At 36.0% G+C, this 20,968-nt stretch overlaps 2 protein-coding genes across 8 annotated transcripts; one reads left to right on the top strand and one right to left on the bottom strand.

The window, feature by feature from the left end:
- Positions 1–291: 291 nt before the first annotated feature.
- LOC108145326 (NADH-ubiquinone oxidoreductase 49 kDa subunit) lies at positions 292–4,738 on the top strand. Its single transcript, XM_017270707.2, has 6 exons — positions 292–487; positions 555–679; positions 743–852; positions 914–1,115; positions 3,728–3,915; positions 3,971–4,738. Exons 1-6 carry the CDS (start codon positions 393–395, stop codon positions 4,658–4,660), a joined length of 1,410 nt encoding a protein of 469 aa, XP_017126196.1. The 5' UTR covers positions 292–392; the 3' UTR covers positions 4,661–4,738.
- Positions 4,739–8,566: 3,828 nt separating this feature from the next.
- On the bottom strand, positions 8,567–20,824 carry LOC108145304 (transcriptional activator protein Pur-beta). 7 transcript variants are annotated; one of them, XM_017270634.2, is made up of 10 exons: positions 20,723–20,816; positions 20,530–20,600; positions 18,359–18,565; positions 18,242–18,304; positions 18,067–18,179; positions 16,768–16,870; positions 14,892–15,025; positions 13,175–13,296; positions 10,651–10,759; positions 8,567–10,584 (listed from the first exon to the last, which is right to left on the bottom strand). In XM_017270634.2, the coding sequence occupies exons 3-10, from the start codon at positions 18,399–18,401 to the stop codon at positions 10,429–10,431; spliced, it is 843 nt and encodes a 280-aa protein (XP_017126123.1). In that variant the 5' UTR covers positions 18,402–18,565; positions 20,530–20,600; positions 20,723–20,816; the 3' UTR covers positions 8,567–10,428. The 7 variants fall into 7 exon arrangements, 5 of the variants coding, with proteins under 5 accessions (XP_017126123.1, XP_017126125.1, XP_017126127.1 ...); XM_017270636.2 differs by having other exon boundaries at positions 10,651–10,756; XM_017270638.2 differs by having other exon boundaries at positions 10,651–10,756; positions 14,892–15,010; positions 20,723–20,814.
- Positions 20,825–20,968: the final 144 nt, after the last annotated feature.

The following is a 20,968-nucleotide window of genomic DNA, read 5'->3' as shown; positions in this document are numbered from 1 at the left end:
ATGGTCAGCTAACACAAAAATAAAAACGATTATATTCTAACCAAGTATAAGTTAAATGTAATCTAAATTAGTATTTAAAATAACAACTAAAGAGATAACTTTCATTTAATTGCTCATGTTCATTTAAATTTGTCCACTTTGGCGACAATGCGTCTGGTCCGATATCGATAGGAAACGCACGTGAGTGTAACTACGCTATAAGTTTGCATTCCGCAATAAGGCACAGTGTGAATATCATATGAGATGCATAACAGTGCTGTTGTAAACAGCCTTTTACCAGGGACATTTTTATCGATTTGTTCTATCGACCTAAAGATTTAATCTGTCTCATGCATTGTACCAGCTTAGTGAAACGCTAATTAAAAACATAAAATAACAATTTGCGTGTCAGGATGGCGTTTGCCAATATAACGAGGCGCACGCTGGTTCCCGGGCTGTCACACTTGAAGTTGCGGCCGCAATTTCTGGCTGGAACAAGCGCAATAAAGTAAAAACTATCTGCTTACATAATGCGAATGTATGCTCATTTTTTGTTTTCAACTCTCGACTTTCAGTAAGCATGATACGCGCCGCGGAGCTGCAAAATGGTATCCCGACCCGGAATTCATGAAGCAGTTTAGCGGCCCAGTGATGTATCCCGACGAGGTTACATCGCTCTGGAAGGTGCCCCCATGGAACAGTTAGTTGGTAACGTAATCAGTTAGCCACTTGACCTAACGCTTCAATTTTCGTTCTGTACCAGGCAAGGTCACACCTGTCGAGAAATCCGTGCGCAACCTGACCCTGAACTTCGGCCCGCAACATCCTGCTGCTCACGGAGTCCTGCGTCTGGTGCTCGAATTGGATGGAGAGGTTAGAGCCCACAGGCGCATATCTTTTAGCCAGACCTTAATCCCGTCATCCGCTTTTGCAGACTGTGATGCGTGCCGATCCACACATTGGACTGCTCCATCGCGGCACCGAAAAACTCATCGAGTACAAGACGTACACGCAGGCTTTGCCCTACTTCGACCGGCTGGACTACGTCTCCATGATGTGCAATGAGCAGTGTTACTCGCTAGCTGTGGAGAAGCTCCTCAACATCGAGGTGCCGCTCCGAGCCAAATATATTCGAAGTAAGTAGACAGCGTCAGACTTCTGGAGTGGGCTGCGAAAGTGGAACCGAAACTCACTCTTAAAATAAGTGGTGAAACCTCAATGTTTAACTTCGCTTTGCCTTCGTCATGATTGATATCACCTTAACGTAGAAAAAACAAATTTACTACAAATTTGGGAGTGAATCCTTTGCGAGTTGCCTGATCCTACATGGACCTAAAACTTCCCACTTTAGTGTATTTACCACCGAAGCTGAAGCTTAGAAGGAACTTCACCCTTAAGTTCAGTTTTGCGTTCTTGGCAGCAAGCTGTATTTTAGAAGTTTTTGTAGTACACGATGTTGTCTCGGCTCAGAAAAAATTGGGAACTACAGCAATCTGTTACGGTTAACGTCACAGTTGGAACATTGGCTGTAATAAATGTTTAAAAACAGCTGATGTGGCATAGCTCCCATCCGGTTGCTTTCATGAACGCTATTATTCTTGTTAGGCTTGTAATAGCAAGTTCTGAGAGATATATAATGAAGGGATTGCCTAGGTGAATCAATCTTAGTCTGCATAGAGCCGGACAGGAAAAGAACAGGTGTTCCACCGTTTCCTTTTCCTCCTCGTCTCTGCCGTCTGCTGGCATGTGTACCTACTAGCCATTGCCTTGAGCATCTGTTTTCATGGAAATAGCAGTGCAGTAAATTTGGCCAATATCAAAATGCCGTAGTATCCTGTGGATAGATGAGACCAGACTGTCTTTTTGATGAAAAACGTTCTAGACAGTATGAATTTTAAGCCACTTCTATGGGAAGTTGTTCAAAAGGCATGGGCGCAGATTACCATTAAACTTTGCAGGACTTGGTCGACTCAATTCCACGTAGGTGCGAAGCAGTAATATCAAAAAAAGGGTACACAAAGTATTAGGCATTACACAAATATATTATTTAGTTTTAATTTAACCTTTATTGGACCTTTTTGCTGTTTTCCGCACTTCTACTTCACTGAACATCACCGTTTGACCAATCTTACCCAAATCTCTCACAGTAAACACTATGAAGGTCCAAAAATGTTCAGTACTTGGTTTGTATTGACGTATCGTAATCGTATGTCAGATTTCAAGTTTTTTTTGTTAAATGTGACAGATCGAAGAAGAAACAAATGTGAACAATTTTATATTGAGTCGATGTGAAAATTTTCTTATGACTCGTATTTTTGTATGCTTTGAATGAAAGCGGTTGAACAATTTTATGGAGCAAATGGATAATATTGTAATAATGCATCCCAGGCTTAGCTAGTCGTTTATAAAAAAATTGCATCCCATAATAGTCCTTAGACAAGGAATAATCAATGTAGAAAGTGATTGTCATCTTCACTGCAACTTCTATGAACACTGCTGTAAGCTGTGTCTTAGTAGTTTAGACTTTCTTTACGCGTCTATATTTGGGTAGGCTAGGCTAGATTCGCTAAACTCTTGCATTGGTTTTTTAGCTCGTCAGCTACTCGGCCTGCGATGTTCTGGTGTCCGGGGACCCATATCAGGTTAATGCTATACTGTAATGAAAAGCGAGAGGCTGTAGATGTAGATGTTGATCCATCTTCTTTGATAGTTGGTATTGTTGCATGTAGCACAAGTGATTCTCTGACGGCATATACTTCCGCTTGGAAGTCGCTGCAGTGGTCAGGAATCCCAAAAGATTCCTGATGTTGAGTTGATCAGAGTATATACATCCGCCAACGTCGTTCTCTTGCTTTGAGCAGTCTGTGTACATGCTGACTGCTTCTGTAGGCACAGGCTGACCGTGCTCGCAGTTTTCTCCACTTGGGAGCGGGATTTTAAACGGGGTGTGATCAAATTCAATTGGTTTGCATAGATCCGATTTGGTTGGGATTGATTTGTCGCACTGGAGAATTATGGCATGACCATATGTTCGGCGTTTCCATTGTCAAGTGTCTTTCAATCGAACCGCTGCTATTTTGGGCCAAATCCAGACTAGGATGGCTCAACATAGCGTTTAGCACGTTGTTTGGGGTACTGCGAAGAGCACCGCTTATGCATATTCCGTCCGTTGAACCTTGTTTAGGTTTGCTGTGATTGTCTGCTTGTTTAGCGCAGGCCACAAGATAGATACTCCGAAGAGCAGAATAGTCTTGACTATTGCTATGTATATCCAGTTTGGGGACTTGCCCAAAACAAGAGTTACAGCCAATGTTCCAACTGAGAAGTTATCTATAACAGATGCCAAAATTTAAATAAATCAGGCTACTACAGATCATAAAAAAAGTCAAAAGCTAACTTAGAAAAATGCATTTTAATCAAAGATCCAAAGGTATTTTTTGTGCAAAATTGAAGTCGAAATATTCAGGAATCATTTAAGCCAAGTTACGGTACTTTGACCGCGGTTTTCTCAAAATTGGTAGGTGATGGGATGTTTTAAGTTGCAAATTAGCAATCTACAGACAAAATCCTTTCAGAAGCACCATCTTTTAGTATTGGTAATCATAGGCTTAAAGTTTTTGAATTACGAATAGTTTAATAAATGAGTTAGGCTCACAAAGGCAGTAAACCTTTTCACTTTAGGAAATATTTATAAATCTTATTAAAATCATGAGCTTGAGAATACAACTTTTTGTCTTCTGTGCCGCAGCTTTGTTTGCCGAGATTACCCGGATTCTAAACCACATAATGGCTGTTGGTACACACGCTCTGGACGTTGGTGCCTTAACGCCTTTCTTTTGGCTGTTCGAGGAGCGCGAGAAAATGATGGAGTTCTACGAGCGAGTTTCTGGTGCCCGAATGCATGCTGCCTATATCCGACCTGGTGGCGTGTCATTGGTAACTCACTCGCCCACGTTTTTAAAAGGTATCTATTAACTGACGGTTTTTGTAGGACATGCCTCTTGGCCTGATGGACGATATATATGAGTTTGCATCGAAATTTGCCGAGCGCTTAGACGAAGTGGAGGATGTGTTGACCACGAATCGAATCTGGGTGCAGCGAACCGAAGACATTGGTATTGTGACGGCAGAAGAGGCCCTGAACTATGGGTTTAGCGGGGTCATGTTGCGTGGCTCCGGCATAAAGTGGGACCTCCGCAAGCAGCAGCCGTACGATGCCTACCACCTGGTGGACTTTGATGTTCCCATCGGCACCAAGGGAGACTGCTATGACCGATACCTTTGTCGCGTCGAGGAAATGCGCCAGTCCCTGCGAATAATTGATCAGTGCCTGAACCAAATGCCTGCTGGGGAAATCAAAACTGACGATGCCAAGGTCGCGCCACCGACGCGCTCCGAAATGAAGACTTCAATGGAGGCTCTGATTCACCATTTCAAGTTGTTTACCCAAGGCTATCAGGTTCCACCGGGGGCCACGTACACGGCAATAGAAGCTCCCAAAGGGGAGTTTGGGGTTTACCTCGTATCAGATGGATCAAGCCGTCCATACCGCTGTAAAATTAAGGCTCCTGGATTCGCCCACTTGGCAGCTTTGGAAAAAATCGGAAAGCAGCACATGCTGGCCGACGTCGTTGCCATTATTGGTACATTGGATGTAGTGTTTGGGGAGATAGATCGATAAATTCTTTTTCGAGTAGTATTGCCGATCTGTGTATGAAAATACTTACGAACAGTAAAAATGAATACGCTCAGAAAGTAATTATTGTATTTTTAATTTTCAATCAACTGTACGAGCGCTTAAAACGTTCAGGAAAGCAAGATGCATTTAAATGCGTAAGAACCGTAAGTCCTACAGTTTCAATAAATACGCCGACTTCGAAGCTTAAGGGCTTAAGTTAATCCTGATTCACAATGATTTCTTAAACTTGCAGAGTTTAATTTCAGTCAGAAGTTTGCAGCGCAGTGAGGGAGACATCTCCGACTCCATAAAGTATATATCATTTTGATCAGCATCACTAGAAGAGTCGATCTAGCATATAGCTCTCAAAGGAACAATCGAAAAAGTAAATTGGTTTATATATTTTAGTTATTACATTAAGGTTAGCAAATATCTGCGAACATAAAGTGGGAGGGGACAAGGACAGGTGAGTTAGAATGTTTGATACAATTAAATCAACAGAGCATCCAGAAAATATCAAAAAATACAGTTCGTTATATTGCGGACATAAAACTCCAAATAGATCGTGTACCTCGAAATTCTTCCTGCAAGTATCGAGGGCAATAGGTCGAAGGTGACGAGTAGACCTTACAGGGTGGAGGACCGCATTTGACCCAGTAGGTAGCTTGAATTGACCAGTTATTAATTTGTGAGGGAACATGACACCATGGCAGGTCCGACGATCAGGAGGGGCAGATGGTAGGTGACGATGTGTTTCCCAGTTTAAACCACATTTCGAGTTGCTTAAAAACACAAATTCAGGATGCATCAAGAATGCAGATTGCTCAGATCGGCTTGCAAGAGTTCATGGCAATTGGGGTTCATAACATGAGAAGATAGAACTGCTTGAGGCAAGTCATCTATGAAAATTCCAAACAGTAGGGGTTAGGTGGCTCCCTTGAGGAACACCTGAGGTCACATGAACAAAGTTAGAGAATGTGCTTTTAAAAGCTAGCCTCTGAGTCCGGTTCGACAGGTATGTTGAAATCCACTTAGTCAACGTGATCGGGAATCCGAATCAATAATAACTGGTGGTCCACGGAATCGAAAGACTTACTGAAGTCCGTAAAAACAACATCAGTTTGATAGTTATTTTTAAAAGCGCTTCTGATGACTGAGGTAAACTCAAGCAGATTTGTAGTCGTTGACTTCGTTTCATAAAGCCATGCTGAGTTGGGGACATTTCTGAGCTGCATTGGTGCTGTAGCTGAGCGGTAATAAGCTGTTCAAAAAGCTTGGGGAACGCGCCCAGTTTTGCAATACCGCGGTAGTTTTTAATGTCCGATTTGTTTCCCTCTTTATGAAGTGGATTGCTAAAAGATTCCTTCCAAACTTCAGGGAAATACGAATACAGGAGGGGTATCTTAAAGAGTTTAGATAATGGTTTGCACAAAGCACCGTCACAATTCTTCATAACACAGCTTCATACAAGGTCAGGACACGTCTTGATTTTTTGCAGATTTTGAAAACATCATCCTCACTAATTAGTAATTAATACAGTTGGAGTGAGGAAGATGGTATGGGTGGGATGAAGTGTTAACTTCGTAACCAAAAGACGAGTACTGGACGTGGACTGGAAAAAGTTTGAAATAAGTTCGCCAAATCGGAGTCTCTAGAGGTGGATGACGTACCAAGATGAAGGCAAGATGGGTAGAGCTGCTTGGGGTTGTCTTGGAATTCTATTCTGCAACGGCTTAGGTAACTATTGTAACATTCGGAATTGCGGACTAAGAAATTTGAAGGAGCAATTAGCTACCTCGATTGGTCAACTTGCAGCCCGCTTCTATTAAATTTCTTAAAAAGTCTGGACATGGAGTTTTTCAGGAAAAGAGAGTCTACGAGAGAGCCACGGAGGCTACAATGGGTAAGGGATCATCGTTTGAATCCATAAATGACCAATCGAGTTCCGATAAATGTTCAATTTCGGGCCATGACAGTAATGGAGCTGACGCTTCTAACGTAACCTCAAGTGTAGGATGGTAGGCGTCTTCGGGACTGGAGAGACGGCTAATTCGAGTTACATATGCATTGGCGAACTCCGAGACAAAAATAAGGTCTAAAACTTTTCCGGAGCAGTTGAAGACTGAGTTCAGTTGTCCTAATGAAAGATCAATAAGACCGTGAAAGAACTAATGGCTGGGAACGAGAGCAATTGAATCAGTTGATGGCATCCAAGATATGGCAGGGAGGTTAAAGTCGCCCATAACAATAAGATGATCGTTATAGCCGAGGGTTGACTGTATACTCAGTAAGAGCAAAATGCTGAAGGTAGAGGCTAAAATCAGAACAAGGGGGAATATACGAGCATGATATAAAAACGAAATCACGTTAAAAAAATTACAACTGTTGTTTTTAATTAATTAATTAAATTTTTAATGTTTTTTAAGTTTTTCGAGATATATAATATTTCAGAACTACGATTTAAATTTCATTAAATGAAAAAAAAATTTAACTCTTCATTTACAAAATTCTTTTTTTTAATTCTTTTGAATATGTTAATGGTTTAAAAATGCAGAATTTCGCTTTTAATTTGCTTAAAATCGGACGTCGATTCATATAGCTGCCAATTGGGCTACAAATAGTCTTTAAAAATATTTAATTTTGACAATTGCTACAAGGGTATTTAGACTTCGGCTTGCCAAAGTTTTCTTCCCTTCTTGTTTTTTTATTTTTCATTGCGATTGTTTCATCAAACAAGAAAGGAAGCAATCATATAGCTTTCATAGGAACAAACCTGAAAAAAAGGAAAAAAAAATTGTAACTGTTATTGTATATTTTTTTTTTGTTAGTTCTTCGATTTGTATATTTTATTTTATTATTATTATTTTAGAACTACCGTTTAGGTTCGATCCAAATCGAACGTTTGTTTTTTTATATTATATCTTAATTAATGCCTCAGGGTAGTCTTTTGGGCCCATTGCTATTTAATTTATGATCTTCCTTCATACATCCTTGAGTATTAATGTAGGCTGATGATACTAGACTTTGTTTGTCCTATAATGATTTGCAATCGGAACTCGGTTTACAGTCTGACATTGATGGTTTCCAGAGATGATGTCATCAGACTTCTATAATCTGAATTGCCTTAAATTCAACGTAATGACTTTTTATAAAGGTACGCCTTCATTTATAAGCTATTCTCTTCATAATATGTCCCTGGACCGTATACCTTCGGTCACCATTTAGAAGTTCTTCTTGACCCAAAATTAAAATTCGACTGTCACATAAAGTCTGCTGTTAACAAGGCTATGAGTGTTCTTGGGTTTGTTAAGCGATGGTCGAAAGAATGTGACGATCCTTATACATCTAAATCAATATTTACTTGTTGCGTTCCCGTTTGCAGTCCCCAATATCAAGTATACGTCGATCGTATTGAGTCGGCACAAAAAATGTCTTATTTTTGCCCTTCGTGGTTTTAACTGGGATCAAAACGTAAGATTTTCATCTTACTCTATTAGATTACTATTGCCTAATTTACCTCTTGTAAATTGAGAATGCTTGGAACTATTTTAATGCACAATCTTGACAGTTGTGATATTGACTCCATAGAATCGGTAAGTCGCTTAACTTTAAAAGTGCCTTTTAGGCCCATCTGCAACTACCATACTCTAAACTTGTACATGTGAACCTTTACGTGTTCCTTGTAATAATAATCTTTACAACCAAACATGTATTTCAGCCTCTCTATCCCTGTCCCAAAAACTATAAAGTTAACATATTTACACCGTACTCAGTCTTAGTTTTTGTATTATATTATAATATATTGTATTACGTCTTTTGTGCTTGCTCGCGATCTCGATAACTGCCCACTTTGCTAATGGGACCAGCGCGTAACAAGCTGTACTTTTTATAGTTCAACAATACAAGCAATAACCGTTTAAATTCAACTTTATTTCCATATTATGTTCACAAAACTCTTAAAATACACAATATGCATTTTTGCCAAACAACATTGAAGATAAACCCACTTTTTATAATTAACTAATTTATTGGATCTTTGTAATATATTGCCGCTTACATTCGCTCGGTAAATATAAAGATCTGTGAGTTTATAGTCTGATTAGCATCGACTCTAAAAGGGGAATTTGTGGGGCGTTTTCGGCTTTTAGTTTCAATAATAATTAGTTTATAATAAATTAGAAAATTGCATTTTTGTTTCTTTAAATAAACTGGCTCTTGTTTTTACAAATATAATAACGAGAGCTAATTCACAAACATCCCACAACAGTTCAATGAATTCTCATTGAGCTCGAAATCTGACAACTTTAAATACTAAATAATTAATACCTCTAATTATTACTTAGCACACGCAATCTGTACACGATATTCCTCTGGGAAATTTATCCGGTAGGTGCCTGTGTCGCATTCGATTTATGTTTTTATTTTGCTATGCATTTTCATCGTACTTAGTAAGTTTGTTTTTATTCTACGTGATCACATTGAAACTTTTGTTTTAAAAACGCGTTTAGGAGTTACTTTAACTTGTATTATAATATGTAACATATTATCTTAGAAGCTTTAACAATTTCGTAAACTTGCTATGAATGGTTCCGAATTACATAAGCCTGATTTAAACTGTGGCAGAACCCATGACAAGTGCTTCTCTAAGTGGCACGAATTACCAATAACAAGTAGAACAAATTGTGTACCTTTATGCATTAAACTCACAACAGAATAGAGACCGACTGAGAAAAAAGAAACGACGCAATAGATGACCTCGACTATGAGATACCTGGAACTCAATATCCTGATTTAAGGTATGCCGCAGCATCAGGGACATATGTCCACACGAATCATTATATTGTAGTTCCTTTTCTCTACCATTGAAGCTCTGGGTAAACTTGAGCGTGACTAGAATTGTGAAACCACTTTGATCTGCATGGGCATGTTATTGCTTTTGAAGTCACAGAGTTCCAGGCTTTTGTGTGGACGGACAGACGGACTTGGTTACGGATTAGTCTAAGAGTAAAAAACTTGAAATCAGAGAATACAGAAGCCAATTGTCTTTGTAAAATAAAACACAGATCGTGTTGCTCAATATCCGCTTGAGGAGCCGAAGGGAAATTGCTCATCCATTTAGCCATTAGAATACTAAATGTAAACTAAATCGTAGAATGTTTAATGTTAATAATCAAGGTTTATCATGTTTTCTAAATGGATCAGAATGAAATGGTTTCTTGTTCTCATTATGAAGTTGATTTTTCACGCTATTCATTATACTTTTTCATATCGGAATTGGTATTCTCAAGACCTTTTAATAATTCGTTTTTAGATTTTTAAAATATACTATATATGTAAACGACAAATCAGTGAATTATTTTAAGATTCCTTGTACTTTGTTTGGGCATAAGCAATTAAAAACTGGCAACTCATATTTGGGTTCATTTGACAAATTTAAATCGATCATTGGGAAACCAAACAAAAAATGTATGATTTTTACATGTTATTGCAATATTAGCCATTCTCAGACCAAATTTAATTTTTTCTACTTAAACTCTAACTAATTTATGGTGTTATTTTACAACAAAAATTAAATAATACTAACACATATTTCGCTAAATGCTACTAAATAAATATATTTGTGTGTCATTCAAGCTTAATCATTCGCATATTTCTGAGTTTAGTTAGTTATGTCAGACATTTCAAGCTTTACATTTTTGTTGGTCAATCGACATTAATAAATATATTTTTCATGCCTTCTAGTAAGATTGCATAAATCACGGGATGTTTATTTATTTAAGACTATTTGAGGATGTCGGTAGATTAATTTCGGCAGTAATTGAGTCGGACGATTTTTTCATTTTCTCGCAGTAATCATTAAAAATGTCTCGAAAGCGAATCCAACATTTCTCTGGGATAGTTATCGAAGTTCGGAAATTATTTTTTACCTTTCAATTTATAAACGGAAAATTTATATTAATTTTTAAATATAAAAAAATATATTTTTTACATACTTCGCTTATCCTCATGTAGACGCCTCGGTTGTTTTGCCCGATATCGAAGTAAAAGTTTTTGTTATCCACCTTCATATGCCGCTCTTCAGGCAAATCTCCTTTAAACCTGCTAAATAAATAATAAAAGCACAAATTTGATTAGCATTCATAAATCATCGTTTAGGCCAACTGATACGGTCAAATAATTCCGTATTTCCATTGCTTTTACTGCGGAAGGCTATATATAGTCCCACTAGTTTGGATCAGCAAATAACAGTCTCATCTTAAAAAATTATATAGTAAGCAAAAGGTATCGCTTTTAAAAGAGTTTTTGGATACTTAGGCTTTTAGAAAGTCAATTGGCTCAGGAGAAATGTGGGTAATTGGGGCCGAAGGAGCAAAAAGATGTTCAATAAACAAGATTTAGACTACACTTTGAAACTGAATACTTTTGTCATCCTGTTGTTTGTTTGTTTGTCCTGAAACCAATTTTACTGAATTAAGCAGCTCGAGCTGAAAAACTTTTGTTTTGCCACTTTTTGGAAAGCCCGATAGTCTGGCGGGAAAATGACTAAAAAAGCTAGATTTCGCGCGCCCACAACATCTAAACGACTAAAGCTACGGATGTGAACTTTATATCTTTGAGGGCTTTTCACCATCAAAAATAAATTATTAAGGGCTTGGCATTATCATAAAATAATTCAGAAATTATATGTGTTCAAATTTTAGAATTTTTTTTATCTCCAAGTCCTTATTTCCATTGAGATTTCGCAACTTTTGATATACATATAATATATACATATGAAACACTTTTCTCTAAAATTTTGCGTTTGGGAGTTGTTCAGCGATTAAAAATGCAACCCATTTCAGATCTTTATAACTAGCACTTTATGCTTATTTGCATGCCCAAGACCAAGCCAATTTGATAATGAAAAATCCTTATTAGAGCTTTTTTAGTAAAATGGAAACAAGAGCAAGGGTATTATAGCCAAATAATAATCGCTAATAAACTCTCAAGCTATTTAGATCACTTTGTGTGATTTTATTTTTTAAGCTCTTAGGACTTTTTAAATATCTAACTATTGTCATATACATGGTAACTCGTATACCATCCACGTTGATATTTCAGGTCTGAATTTGAAGACTATCCTACAGTTTCTAGAAGTTGGGTTGATTTAAAGAGCTACACGATAGGGTTTTGTTCTTGTCAGGGGAAAAGGTGGGAAACATTCTTTAGAAATGTTTCCGTCGCTTGGACCTCGTTTAATCCAGCTAGAGAAAATAAAATCCCTAAATCGCTTGTTTTGATTTTCATCTTCAAGTAAGGACATTATGCGGCGTTACTTGATAGGAACACAGAAACACAGAACACACAAATTGAGGATATATCCTTTTGAGTGAAGATTTTTCCTAAGAACTCGCATTGAGGATATTTCTACTTATTTTAGGAGAAGAAATACTTAGATTGAGGATATGTTTTTGAATTTGACAAAAAATATGTTCTCATAGTGAGACAAAATTTAATCAAAATCCATGGTCCAGCGACTGACCTGTCCGGATGCGCTTTTTCGTACAAGTATTTTGTAAGTAAAATGATTTTATTTAACACGTAAAATTAATTATAGATTATCATGTTTGTAAACAATCAATTATAGCACTTCAAGTGATCACAAAGGACCAACAGGAGGTGGGGTAACAACCGTTTTCAAATTAAATCTCTATACATATGTATCTATATTAATCAATTGAATTGAAAGAAAACGGGAATTCTCATTTTGAAAACAAAATGCTTGAAAAAATATCTTATAGCCTGATTCCATTGGTGCATAAGTGGACTAAAATGTACTCAATGTACAATGTACAATGTACTGAATAAATTTAACTCAAACCAAAAATTGTTAATCTAGGATTTTTTAAAAATATTATTACAAATATTGTCAGATTGAATGCAATGTACATGATTACTTATACCCGTTGCTCGTGAAGTAAAAGGGTATATTGTGATCGTTGAAAAGTATGTAACAGGTAGATGGAATCGTTTCCGACCATACAAAGTATATAACTCGACTGAAGCGTTCTTTCTTGTTTTCTCTGTGTAAGAGTATTTTAAGAACGGCATCGAATGATATTTTAAAGGCGCTGCCATCTTGGTTGAGGACAAATAGGGGTGTTTAAAAAAAAGGCACGCAATTAGTTTAAGTAAAACAATACTAACACCATTTATATACTTTGTTCTGCTTAAATTAAATAGAAACAAAAAGAACGCAATAGTTGAGTTCGCCGATTGTTAGATGCCCGTAACCACAAACCATACCAAATATAGACTGGTCATTTCAAACAACGAAACGGAGGAAGAATAAAATGTTACAGAGCAAAATTTGTATGACTTTTTTACAATGCATATTTGAATTATTAGTACTATGTCATGCACCCATATCACACATAAATATTATATTGGCATTAATGATGATTTCACGGCCCGCTTGAGATAAACATGGTATAGTTATAAATGAAAAAATTATTGGTTTTTTTATGAATACTTTACCCTCCATCGTTTGCTCCAAACTCTTCCAACAAATCTGTAAGGGCGTCACGAAACTCGATCATTCCTTGAGCTGGTAGGGCGATTTGAGATCTAGGTCCACCTCTTGTGATGGTTTGTGAGACCTAAAATTTGATTTCGTTAATGCATAATGTACTATGTATGTTTCGGTATCACGAATAAAGAAAATCTCCCTAGCCGTTAATGTTAATATCTTTTAAAGTCGAACCTCTGGCTGGTGAATCGCTGAGAAACAGAGTTGTCTATCCACTTGCATTAAAATGATATGCAATATCTAATCAAATTAGGAGGCATTATTTTAATTGTTAGACGATTACTAACTATTTGACAGTGCAACAGGAAATTATTATTCCTTATCGCATTAATTTGACTTTTGATATCACATGTGTTTATCTTTTTTAAATATTGTATTTATAAATTTGTCAGTGATGGCAAAGGTATAAGTTATTTGGGAATTAGGTAATTAGGTAAGCTAGAAGATACATCATTTTTTAAGTATCTAGGTAAGGTCGAAAGGTAAAAAAAGATTAAATAAATATATGATACAATTCCATATTGAATATAGTGGTATCAAGTTGTTAAAAAAACATAAGTGAATACAAATTTGTAAGATAATATTCTTAAGATAAATAAAAATCTTTGCCAAGGTACGGTAACAGGCAGCCCCATATTTTTTGTTACCTAGGTAAGGTACAGGTACCACAAAAGTGTACCTAGGTACGGTCAAAGGTACAGTTAAATAGGTATTCCAGCTTACACACGAAACGCCAAACTACGAATCACATTAATCACCATCCGCGTTATTACTTTAGCTCAACCAAACATTTTTAAAATGCCTTTTTTCTGAGTTTGCTGTTTTTAGTATTATTTATCAGAACTTTTAAAGATCGTATTTCTGCTAAGGAGAGTCCTAACATCCCAAACACCCACTTTGCTTTCTACAATATAGAATACAGAATAGGAGACAAGAAAATAGGCATAGAATCGGTCATGGACGTTAATTACACTAAAAAAAAATGGTACTATGCACACAATTTAGAGTGTAGTTTTGCAAATCAGGGTGTCCAACTGCACCGCAAAATCAAGGTATGATCTATGCAGGATTTTGTCGATTTAAATTTGCAAACCTGTGTTATTGTCTAAAAACGTGAAATTCAGATGGTGCACTAACTACCATCCAAAAACAGCTGACAACAGTGGCGTAAGCAGAATTATTTGAATGTGATTTTTTTAGCTTTACTTTTCCCTGCTTTTTTATATTCTGTTATATTATAATATTTCTATTTTGTTTACCCCATTTCCCTTTTACTTCCTCTCTACTTCTCTGATTTTGGTGTTGCACGGAAAAGCAACCGGCTTAATATCGAATAGAAACGTGCGGTAAGGTTCGCCATCTAGGACCAACTGAAACATATAATATTGATTTTTTTTAAGACTGAGGAGCTTAAGCAGAGATTCAGATCGCCAACATTTTTTTCAGTGTTTTCTATGATGTATGGATGTTTAAGATAAATTAGTTTTGTTTGTGTAATTCCAGAACAACTAGCAAAAAACATTTTGTAAAAACAAATTAAAACACGAAAAAACAGTTAAAATTTCTGTATTTTAAGTGTTTAATTATCTTTTCGACTCAAAAAGAAATCGTCATTAACAGCTGAAGAGCCTTTCAAGCTATGTGTTATAAAGTTACGAAGTTTACCCGTAAAAATCGTCCTCGCGCATTTTCCTTCAAGTCCAAATAATATCTTCTATAATCTTTTATCATCATTTCGGACTTTAATTTACCATCCTCCGGTAAATTGTCAGTGTTTGGGGGGCCTGTGTTTTGACCAGCTTTTTATTAATAATTACTTTATTAACTCCAAAAAGGAAAACTTAAACATTAGGTAATAGGTTTTGTGCTGCCGAAAATAAAGTACCCTTTAAAGAATTTCATTTAAATTGTGTTTGTTTTTATTCCATTTGGGCATTCATTGAGAAGGTTGGTTAATGTTTAAATGTTTACATGTCTATATAGTGAAAAGTATTAAGGCACAGATTGTTCAAAAAAAAACCTTGCTTTTATCCTGGTTGCAACCCTGAAAATGAGCAATGTATCACGGGTGCCACAGAAATCGCACATTAAAACTGGCTATTAGAGGCTTTTGTTTAGCATTTTTTTTAAGATTAACTTAGCAAATTAATTGATTTGTGGCTTTGTACTTTAGTAATAATTTAATAATAATAATTGAAGAGCAAAAAATCTCATATATCTTCCACGCCAAACTAAAGTTGAGCTGCATGCGAGACCTTTTGAGTTACAAAAAACTGTTTAAGCCAAATGGTCTGATTTGTTTTCAAATAAGTTGTTTAAAAAGTCGTTAAAAGAATACTTAGTGTATGTTTGTCGGTTTTTTTTTTCAAATTCAGTTTTCTCTACAATTATAGTATTGTCAAGAGGTCCTTTCTAAGGATCCATGAAATAAAAAGGGAGAAAACTAATCCACGTTGATTCCTTCAGGTCTTTATTGAAGGCAAACCATTGCTGGAAAGAAAGCTTGGACATTGTTTTATTCAGTTTATCAGGCAACCAATTTCAAAACAATAAATATCCCCCGAAAATAATCGGGCTTTAGCTTGCGCCATCTGCCAGAAAATCTGATGGTGATGATTTACTGATTAGAAGGCAAATGAATTTTACTCTAAATAACTTCTATAAATTGTCAATGCAAAGTTCATTACTACATTTTCTAGAATTTCATCGATAAATCATCACCAGTTATACACTTTTGGTAAGTAGACGTGTAAGCTCTCTAACTGGCTACCTATAAACACCCTATCACTACAACTTAGAAACTAGATATATTAATGAAAAATTGTTTAAGATTTTTTAGCACTTCTTCTTAGCACTTGTTCGAAAACCGTTTTGACTATTTGGCTTAAACAGCAGATTTTAGTTCACAACGAGTTGCTTTCAAAAAGGGATACCAGACATGTTCTACCAAAAGGATTGCCGAACAGTTTTCGAGTGAAATTTGTTATTTTGCGCGCAAGAAATTAGAGAAATGATATAATGATAAAAAAATTTTGCAACTATTTGACTTACTTTTAAAATGTATAAAACATAAATCAAGTATTTTTAATTCGGTCTGTTGCTTAAAAAAATCTATTTTAACCCGCAGCGACTTCTAAACCAGCTTGCAACCATTATTTAAACATTACGAAGAGATATTGGTGAAACCGAATTTTGACTTTGGATTAATATTTGATTAGAAGAGATTTCTGTGACACCGCTAGTCAAGCTTTGCTTACTATTTTTAGGAAATAATTCTTTTGAATTGGATAAACACGTTTAAAAATTCCGAAAGCATCTAAAAAAAGAACTTTAAAAAGGTGACAAAAGTGACGACACTGCCAACAAATAATAGAAAAAAAACACGAGATAAAATGTTTCCTCGTATTGTTCTGATATACAAATCTGAAAAACGACAAGTTGAATTTAATTTTTCTGTAATCCTTAAAAAATGTATCGCGAGGAAGTGAAAGGCTACTATAAAAACATTTTTAAAGGGTACATTATTCGTATCTGTAAATACCTAGAGAAGCGTAGTAGTCACTAAATGACGACAAGTGATCACGAAATTCTGCGGCAGTTGAAAGAGCCAAATAAATTTGGCTTCGTCTGCCGTCAGCGCCAATCTGAAATTAAAAAAAAATTATATATAAAGGCTGCTTAAATGTATAAGAGTTAAAAATTTGTTGGTTTGATTATCCAACTTTTACAGTAAATATTTTGTAACCCTATGATACCGTGTATTTTGTTGTTGCATTTTGCACTTCACTGACTTTTGAAATGACCAAAAAATAAGGTTTTTTAATTACACTGGCTTACAAATTTAAATAAGTGATTTAAATTTAATTTTTTTAAGTGAAATTTAATTTAAATAAATTTAGAGATAGTTGGGGAAATACTCAATATATTAAAAAACAAGAAAGGAAGCAAACTTCGGAAAGCCGAAGTTTATACTTGTAAACCCTTGCAGCTATTGCAAAATTACCTATTCATGAAAACACTTAATTTTCGATTTGTACGCGTATATGGTTGATGATACATATGATGATTTTCAGCTCAATTATTCGATCGTTCCTATAGCATCTATATGATATCGATGCCGATTGATTTAAATTAAAATCGTAAATCTGAACTATCAAATTAGTACTATTTCCAAAAGAATAAAAAAAAGAAATATATCTGAAATACCTAACCATTTCTATTTTGGAGTATTCAAAAAAGTTAAAAAACTGCAAGGCTATGATTTTGTTTATTTTTTTTATTTTTTTTGATTGTTCCAATGGGAGCTATATGCAATAGTCGTCCGATCCGGCTCGTTACGACTTACATATATATGTACTACCTGCAATAGGAAGACAACTTTTGGGAAAGTTTTATGCAGATAACTTTAAAACTGAGAGACTAGTTTGCGTAGAAACGGACGGACAGGCGGACATGGCTAGATTGACTCTCCTAGTGATGCTGATCAAGAATATATATGTATATATATGTCCGAGATATCTCCTTCACTGCGTTGCAAACTTCTGACTGAAATTATGATACCCTCTCCAAGGGTATCAAAAATAGTTAAGGTGTGAAGCTGTAGAACAAATTTAAAAGAGATTCGAATCGGTGCTTTAAATAAAAAAAATTGAAGAACGTATTTTGCAATTATACAGTTATATTCGTATTTTATGTTTTCGGTTGATATAGATTTAGGGGACACGCCTGATGGACTTTGGATTTTCAAAGATAACCCTCTTTCTTGTCTTGAATTTAAAATAAAGCAAATGCTAGAGTCGAGAGTCGAGAAAGCGGTACAGTTCCTAGAGTTATAGTTTACCTCTGCAACTTTTATAAAACGACCCCTTCGGTTTTGTTTCACGTCCAGATAAAATCGTTTGGATTGTATTTGAAGCATTTTGGTGGCCAATTCCTGTTCCACACCGCTTCCGCCTTAATCAAACAGAAAGGAACAAAGGTCAGAGGTAAAAGATGTTAGCCAGGCACCTTTATACCTTTTACAGAAGATTCGAACTCGTTCCTGCTGGAGGAACCCTCCATGTTTGCGACATTATATTCTGAAATATTGCAGTCTTAGTATTGCAGTCTTAATAAACTTGTGATTTACTTACTTGATCCTGAGATACCTTCATCTCCGCTTCCCAAATCAGACATTACGAAACGACCTATATATACAGTTTCGTAGCTTGTTTAATAGTCACGTCCTCTCCTTTCCCTCTGTGCACGTTGAGTGTGAGTGCCTCTACTCTTGCGTCTCAATGTGTCGACTTCTAATTAATCATGTTACCATTCATGTTTATCCTGCGAACAACATTACCCTGCGTGAAAGAGAACATGCAACAGTTATAACTTGATTTCTTATATTAGCTGTTTTTTTTTTGCTATTAAATTTTCGCTTTTAACGCAGTTTTGGTACCAACTACATTTACCCCGATTGATCGCCATTTCTTAAAGCTGCGGAAAAACTATTTCTTCCAGAGTGACCGAAGTTTTGCAAATTCATATAAATGGATTGGGAATATTTTGTCAACATTGTATTGATCTGATAAATACTATGATCTGCCAACTCTAACCTCCAAAGATTAAATTGTTTATTCTTTACGCCGGGGCCTGGCGTCAGTTCGCTTAGAGAAGTCTGGCAACGCTTTGCAACTTTCTGGCAATTTGTTCGTCGATCTGAGTATCGGGGTGAAAAAAATTCACTGACGAAAAGTGTACGCCGTTTATTTGCCTCTCGCTCTCTCTCCTAGTTGACTTACGGATTTCCTCGATCTGAGTACTAGGCTTTAAACTTGTAATCAGATCGACAGGATCCGTTCGACAGCTTACAGGCAGAGCGCAAGGCAAATAACTGGTGGACACTTTACTTTTACTCAGATCGACAACAGAAATGCTAGAAAATGGACTAGCGTTGCGATTTTGTTAAAAAAGCTCAAAACAATACTAAGGATTGCAGTTCAAAAATGTAACATAATTGTTTATTGTGTTTCCTTACATATAGATATACTGTGTTATAATAGAAGTTTTCTGTTTGTCAACAAACACGGCTGACTGACAGTAAGACAATAGCACACCCAGTTTGGATAAACTTAAAACAAATGTGTCTTTCGATCTGAGTCTTAGGCTTTGAGAACGACCGATCTTATTATTATTAGTATACAAATTTATAATTTCAATCAAAAGTTTGCAACGTAGTAAAGGAGATGTTTCCAACCCTATACAAATCAATCAGCATATATAGGAGAAATATAGTCTATAAGCTTTAATGCTAACTTTATAAAACTACCAAAAGTCTTTTTTCTATTTCAGGTAATAAGGTTAAGGGGCGACTATTATCATATAACTGCCATGGGAAAAGTCGGTAAAATAATAAAATAAAAACTATAGCTTCATTATGTTTGAATGCATATACTCTAAGATATGAAATTTAAAAAATTTCAGAAATACTTGACTGTCAAGTATATATTCGAAATCAAACTATTATAATTTATCGGAAAATCATTGAATTTAAAAATTTGTTTTAGCTGCAAGGTAAAAAAACTGCGTGAAGGCTTGCCAAAGTTCTCTTAAATTTTTAGATATATGTATGTATTTTTCCATATGTACACGCATATCTGACTATATAAGGTATGCCTTTGCCACAGAACACAAAGTAAAGGATTTTATGTCAGCATCATTCAAATATATAACTACTGGAACGTGAAATTCATTTAACTTAACTTTAACTTCTTAGTAAATGAAATTGTTTGTTTACACAGTGTGTGTGTGTACATATGTCTGCAATAATCAGCTGTTCACTTGCCCCTTTCGTTAAATTGATTCGCTGCAAGCACAAAAAAGGTTCAAGGTTTTTACATAAACACTAGTAAGTGTTATTTTGCACACACATACGAATGTGTGTATTTATGAACATTCAAAACACAGCATGCTGGGTCTTTCGGATACATATCTATCTGCCCTGCGTAAATTCTTAAACATCAGATAGTTTTTCCCGGTATTTTGAGTTGGTAAATGCTGTTTATTCAAAATCAATAAGTTTATATAATTAGTTAATGCATTTCTCTGTAAATACGATAGTGTCTTATTCTTTCAATGAAGCTTTCCATGTGTACATATTGGCCAAGCTCAACAAATATGACACTTCACAGGGCGAAAATTTCAGGTAACTTCAACTGGGAGAGCCCTATTTTGTGCTAAGCTGACACATCGACATCCCAATTGCTGTTTGGACTATTTTCACTTTTTTAATCCAAGTAGAAATAAGTTAGAATAAAATACGTACAACTGCGACACACACAACTGCGCCTACTGACATCGACTTTCGCTCATTTTATTTATCCGTCGGATACGATACTGTAATTCGTGAGAACGGGAGTGAATCCCGAACAGGTTATTTTGAAATATCTTAACGCATTTTAGGAACGCCAAATAGGAAGGCGGGTAAGAAATTGTGCATTACCGCAACGACAACCTACCCATGCTGCTGGAGTGCTGTTTTGTTACGGGTTAAGAAGTTAAATAGTTTATACTTAAACTATTTTAAAAAGAATGAAATGTTGATTTGAGTGCAGCTGACCTAACTGACCTAAACGCGCTAGGGTGTTTCTCAAAATCCCGTTTTGGGGGCAACGTAAGAACAAAACGTAAGCGTAAACGTAATCGGTCGCAGAAAGCTCAGATAACTGCACATAAGTCAGCAAAGCTTTTTTTTCCTAGTCGTT

This window comes from Drosophila elegans, unplaced genomic scaffold (assembly GCF_018152505.1).
Source record: "Drosophila elegans isolate 14027-0461.03 unplaced genomic scaffold, ASM1815250v1 contig_349, whole genome shotgun sequence".
NCBI lineage: Eukaryota > Metazoa > Arthropoda > Insecta > Diptera > Drosophilidae > Drosophila > Drosophila elegans.
The sequence above is the reverse complement of the archived record's forward strand: the minus strand, read 5'-3'. Positions and strand labels throughout refer to the sequence as shown.

Bases quoted from the DNA above. Each gene is read 5' to 3' on its own strand.
- LOC108145326 (XM_017270707.2), top strand. From the start codon at position 393: ATGGCGTTTGCCAATATAACGAGGCGCACGCTGGTTCCCGGGCTGTCA. The intron at 1,116-3,727 runs GTAAGTAGACAG...TCTGTGCCGCAG, and splicing joins CCGAGCCAAATATATTCGAA to CTTTGTTTGCCGAGATTACC. The intron at 3,916-3,970 runs GTAACTCACTCG...CGGTTTTTGTAG, and splicing joins GACCTGGTGGCGTGTCATTG to GACATGCCTCTTGGCCTGAT.
- LOC108145304 (XM_017270635.2), bottom strand. From the start codon at position 18,401: ATGTCTGATTTGGGAAGCGGAGATGAAGGTATCTCAGGATCAA. The intron at 16,871-18,066 runs GTAAACTATAAC...TTTTAATTTCAG, and splicing joins GTTTTATAAAAGTTGCAGAG to ATTGGCGCTGACGGCAGACG. The intron at 13,297-14,891 runs GTAAACTTCGTA...ATCAAATTTTAG, and splicing joins CGCGAGGACGATTTTTACGG to GTCTCACAAACCATCACAAG.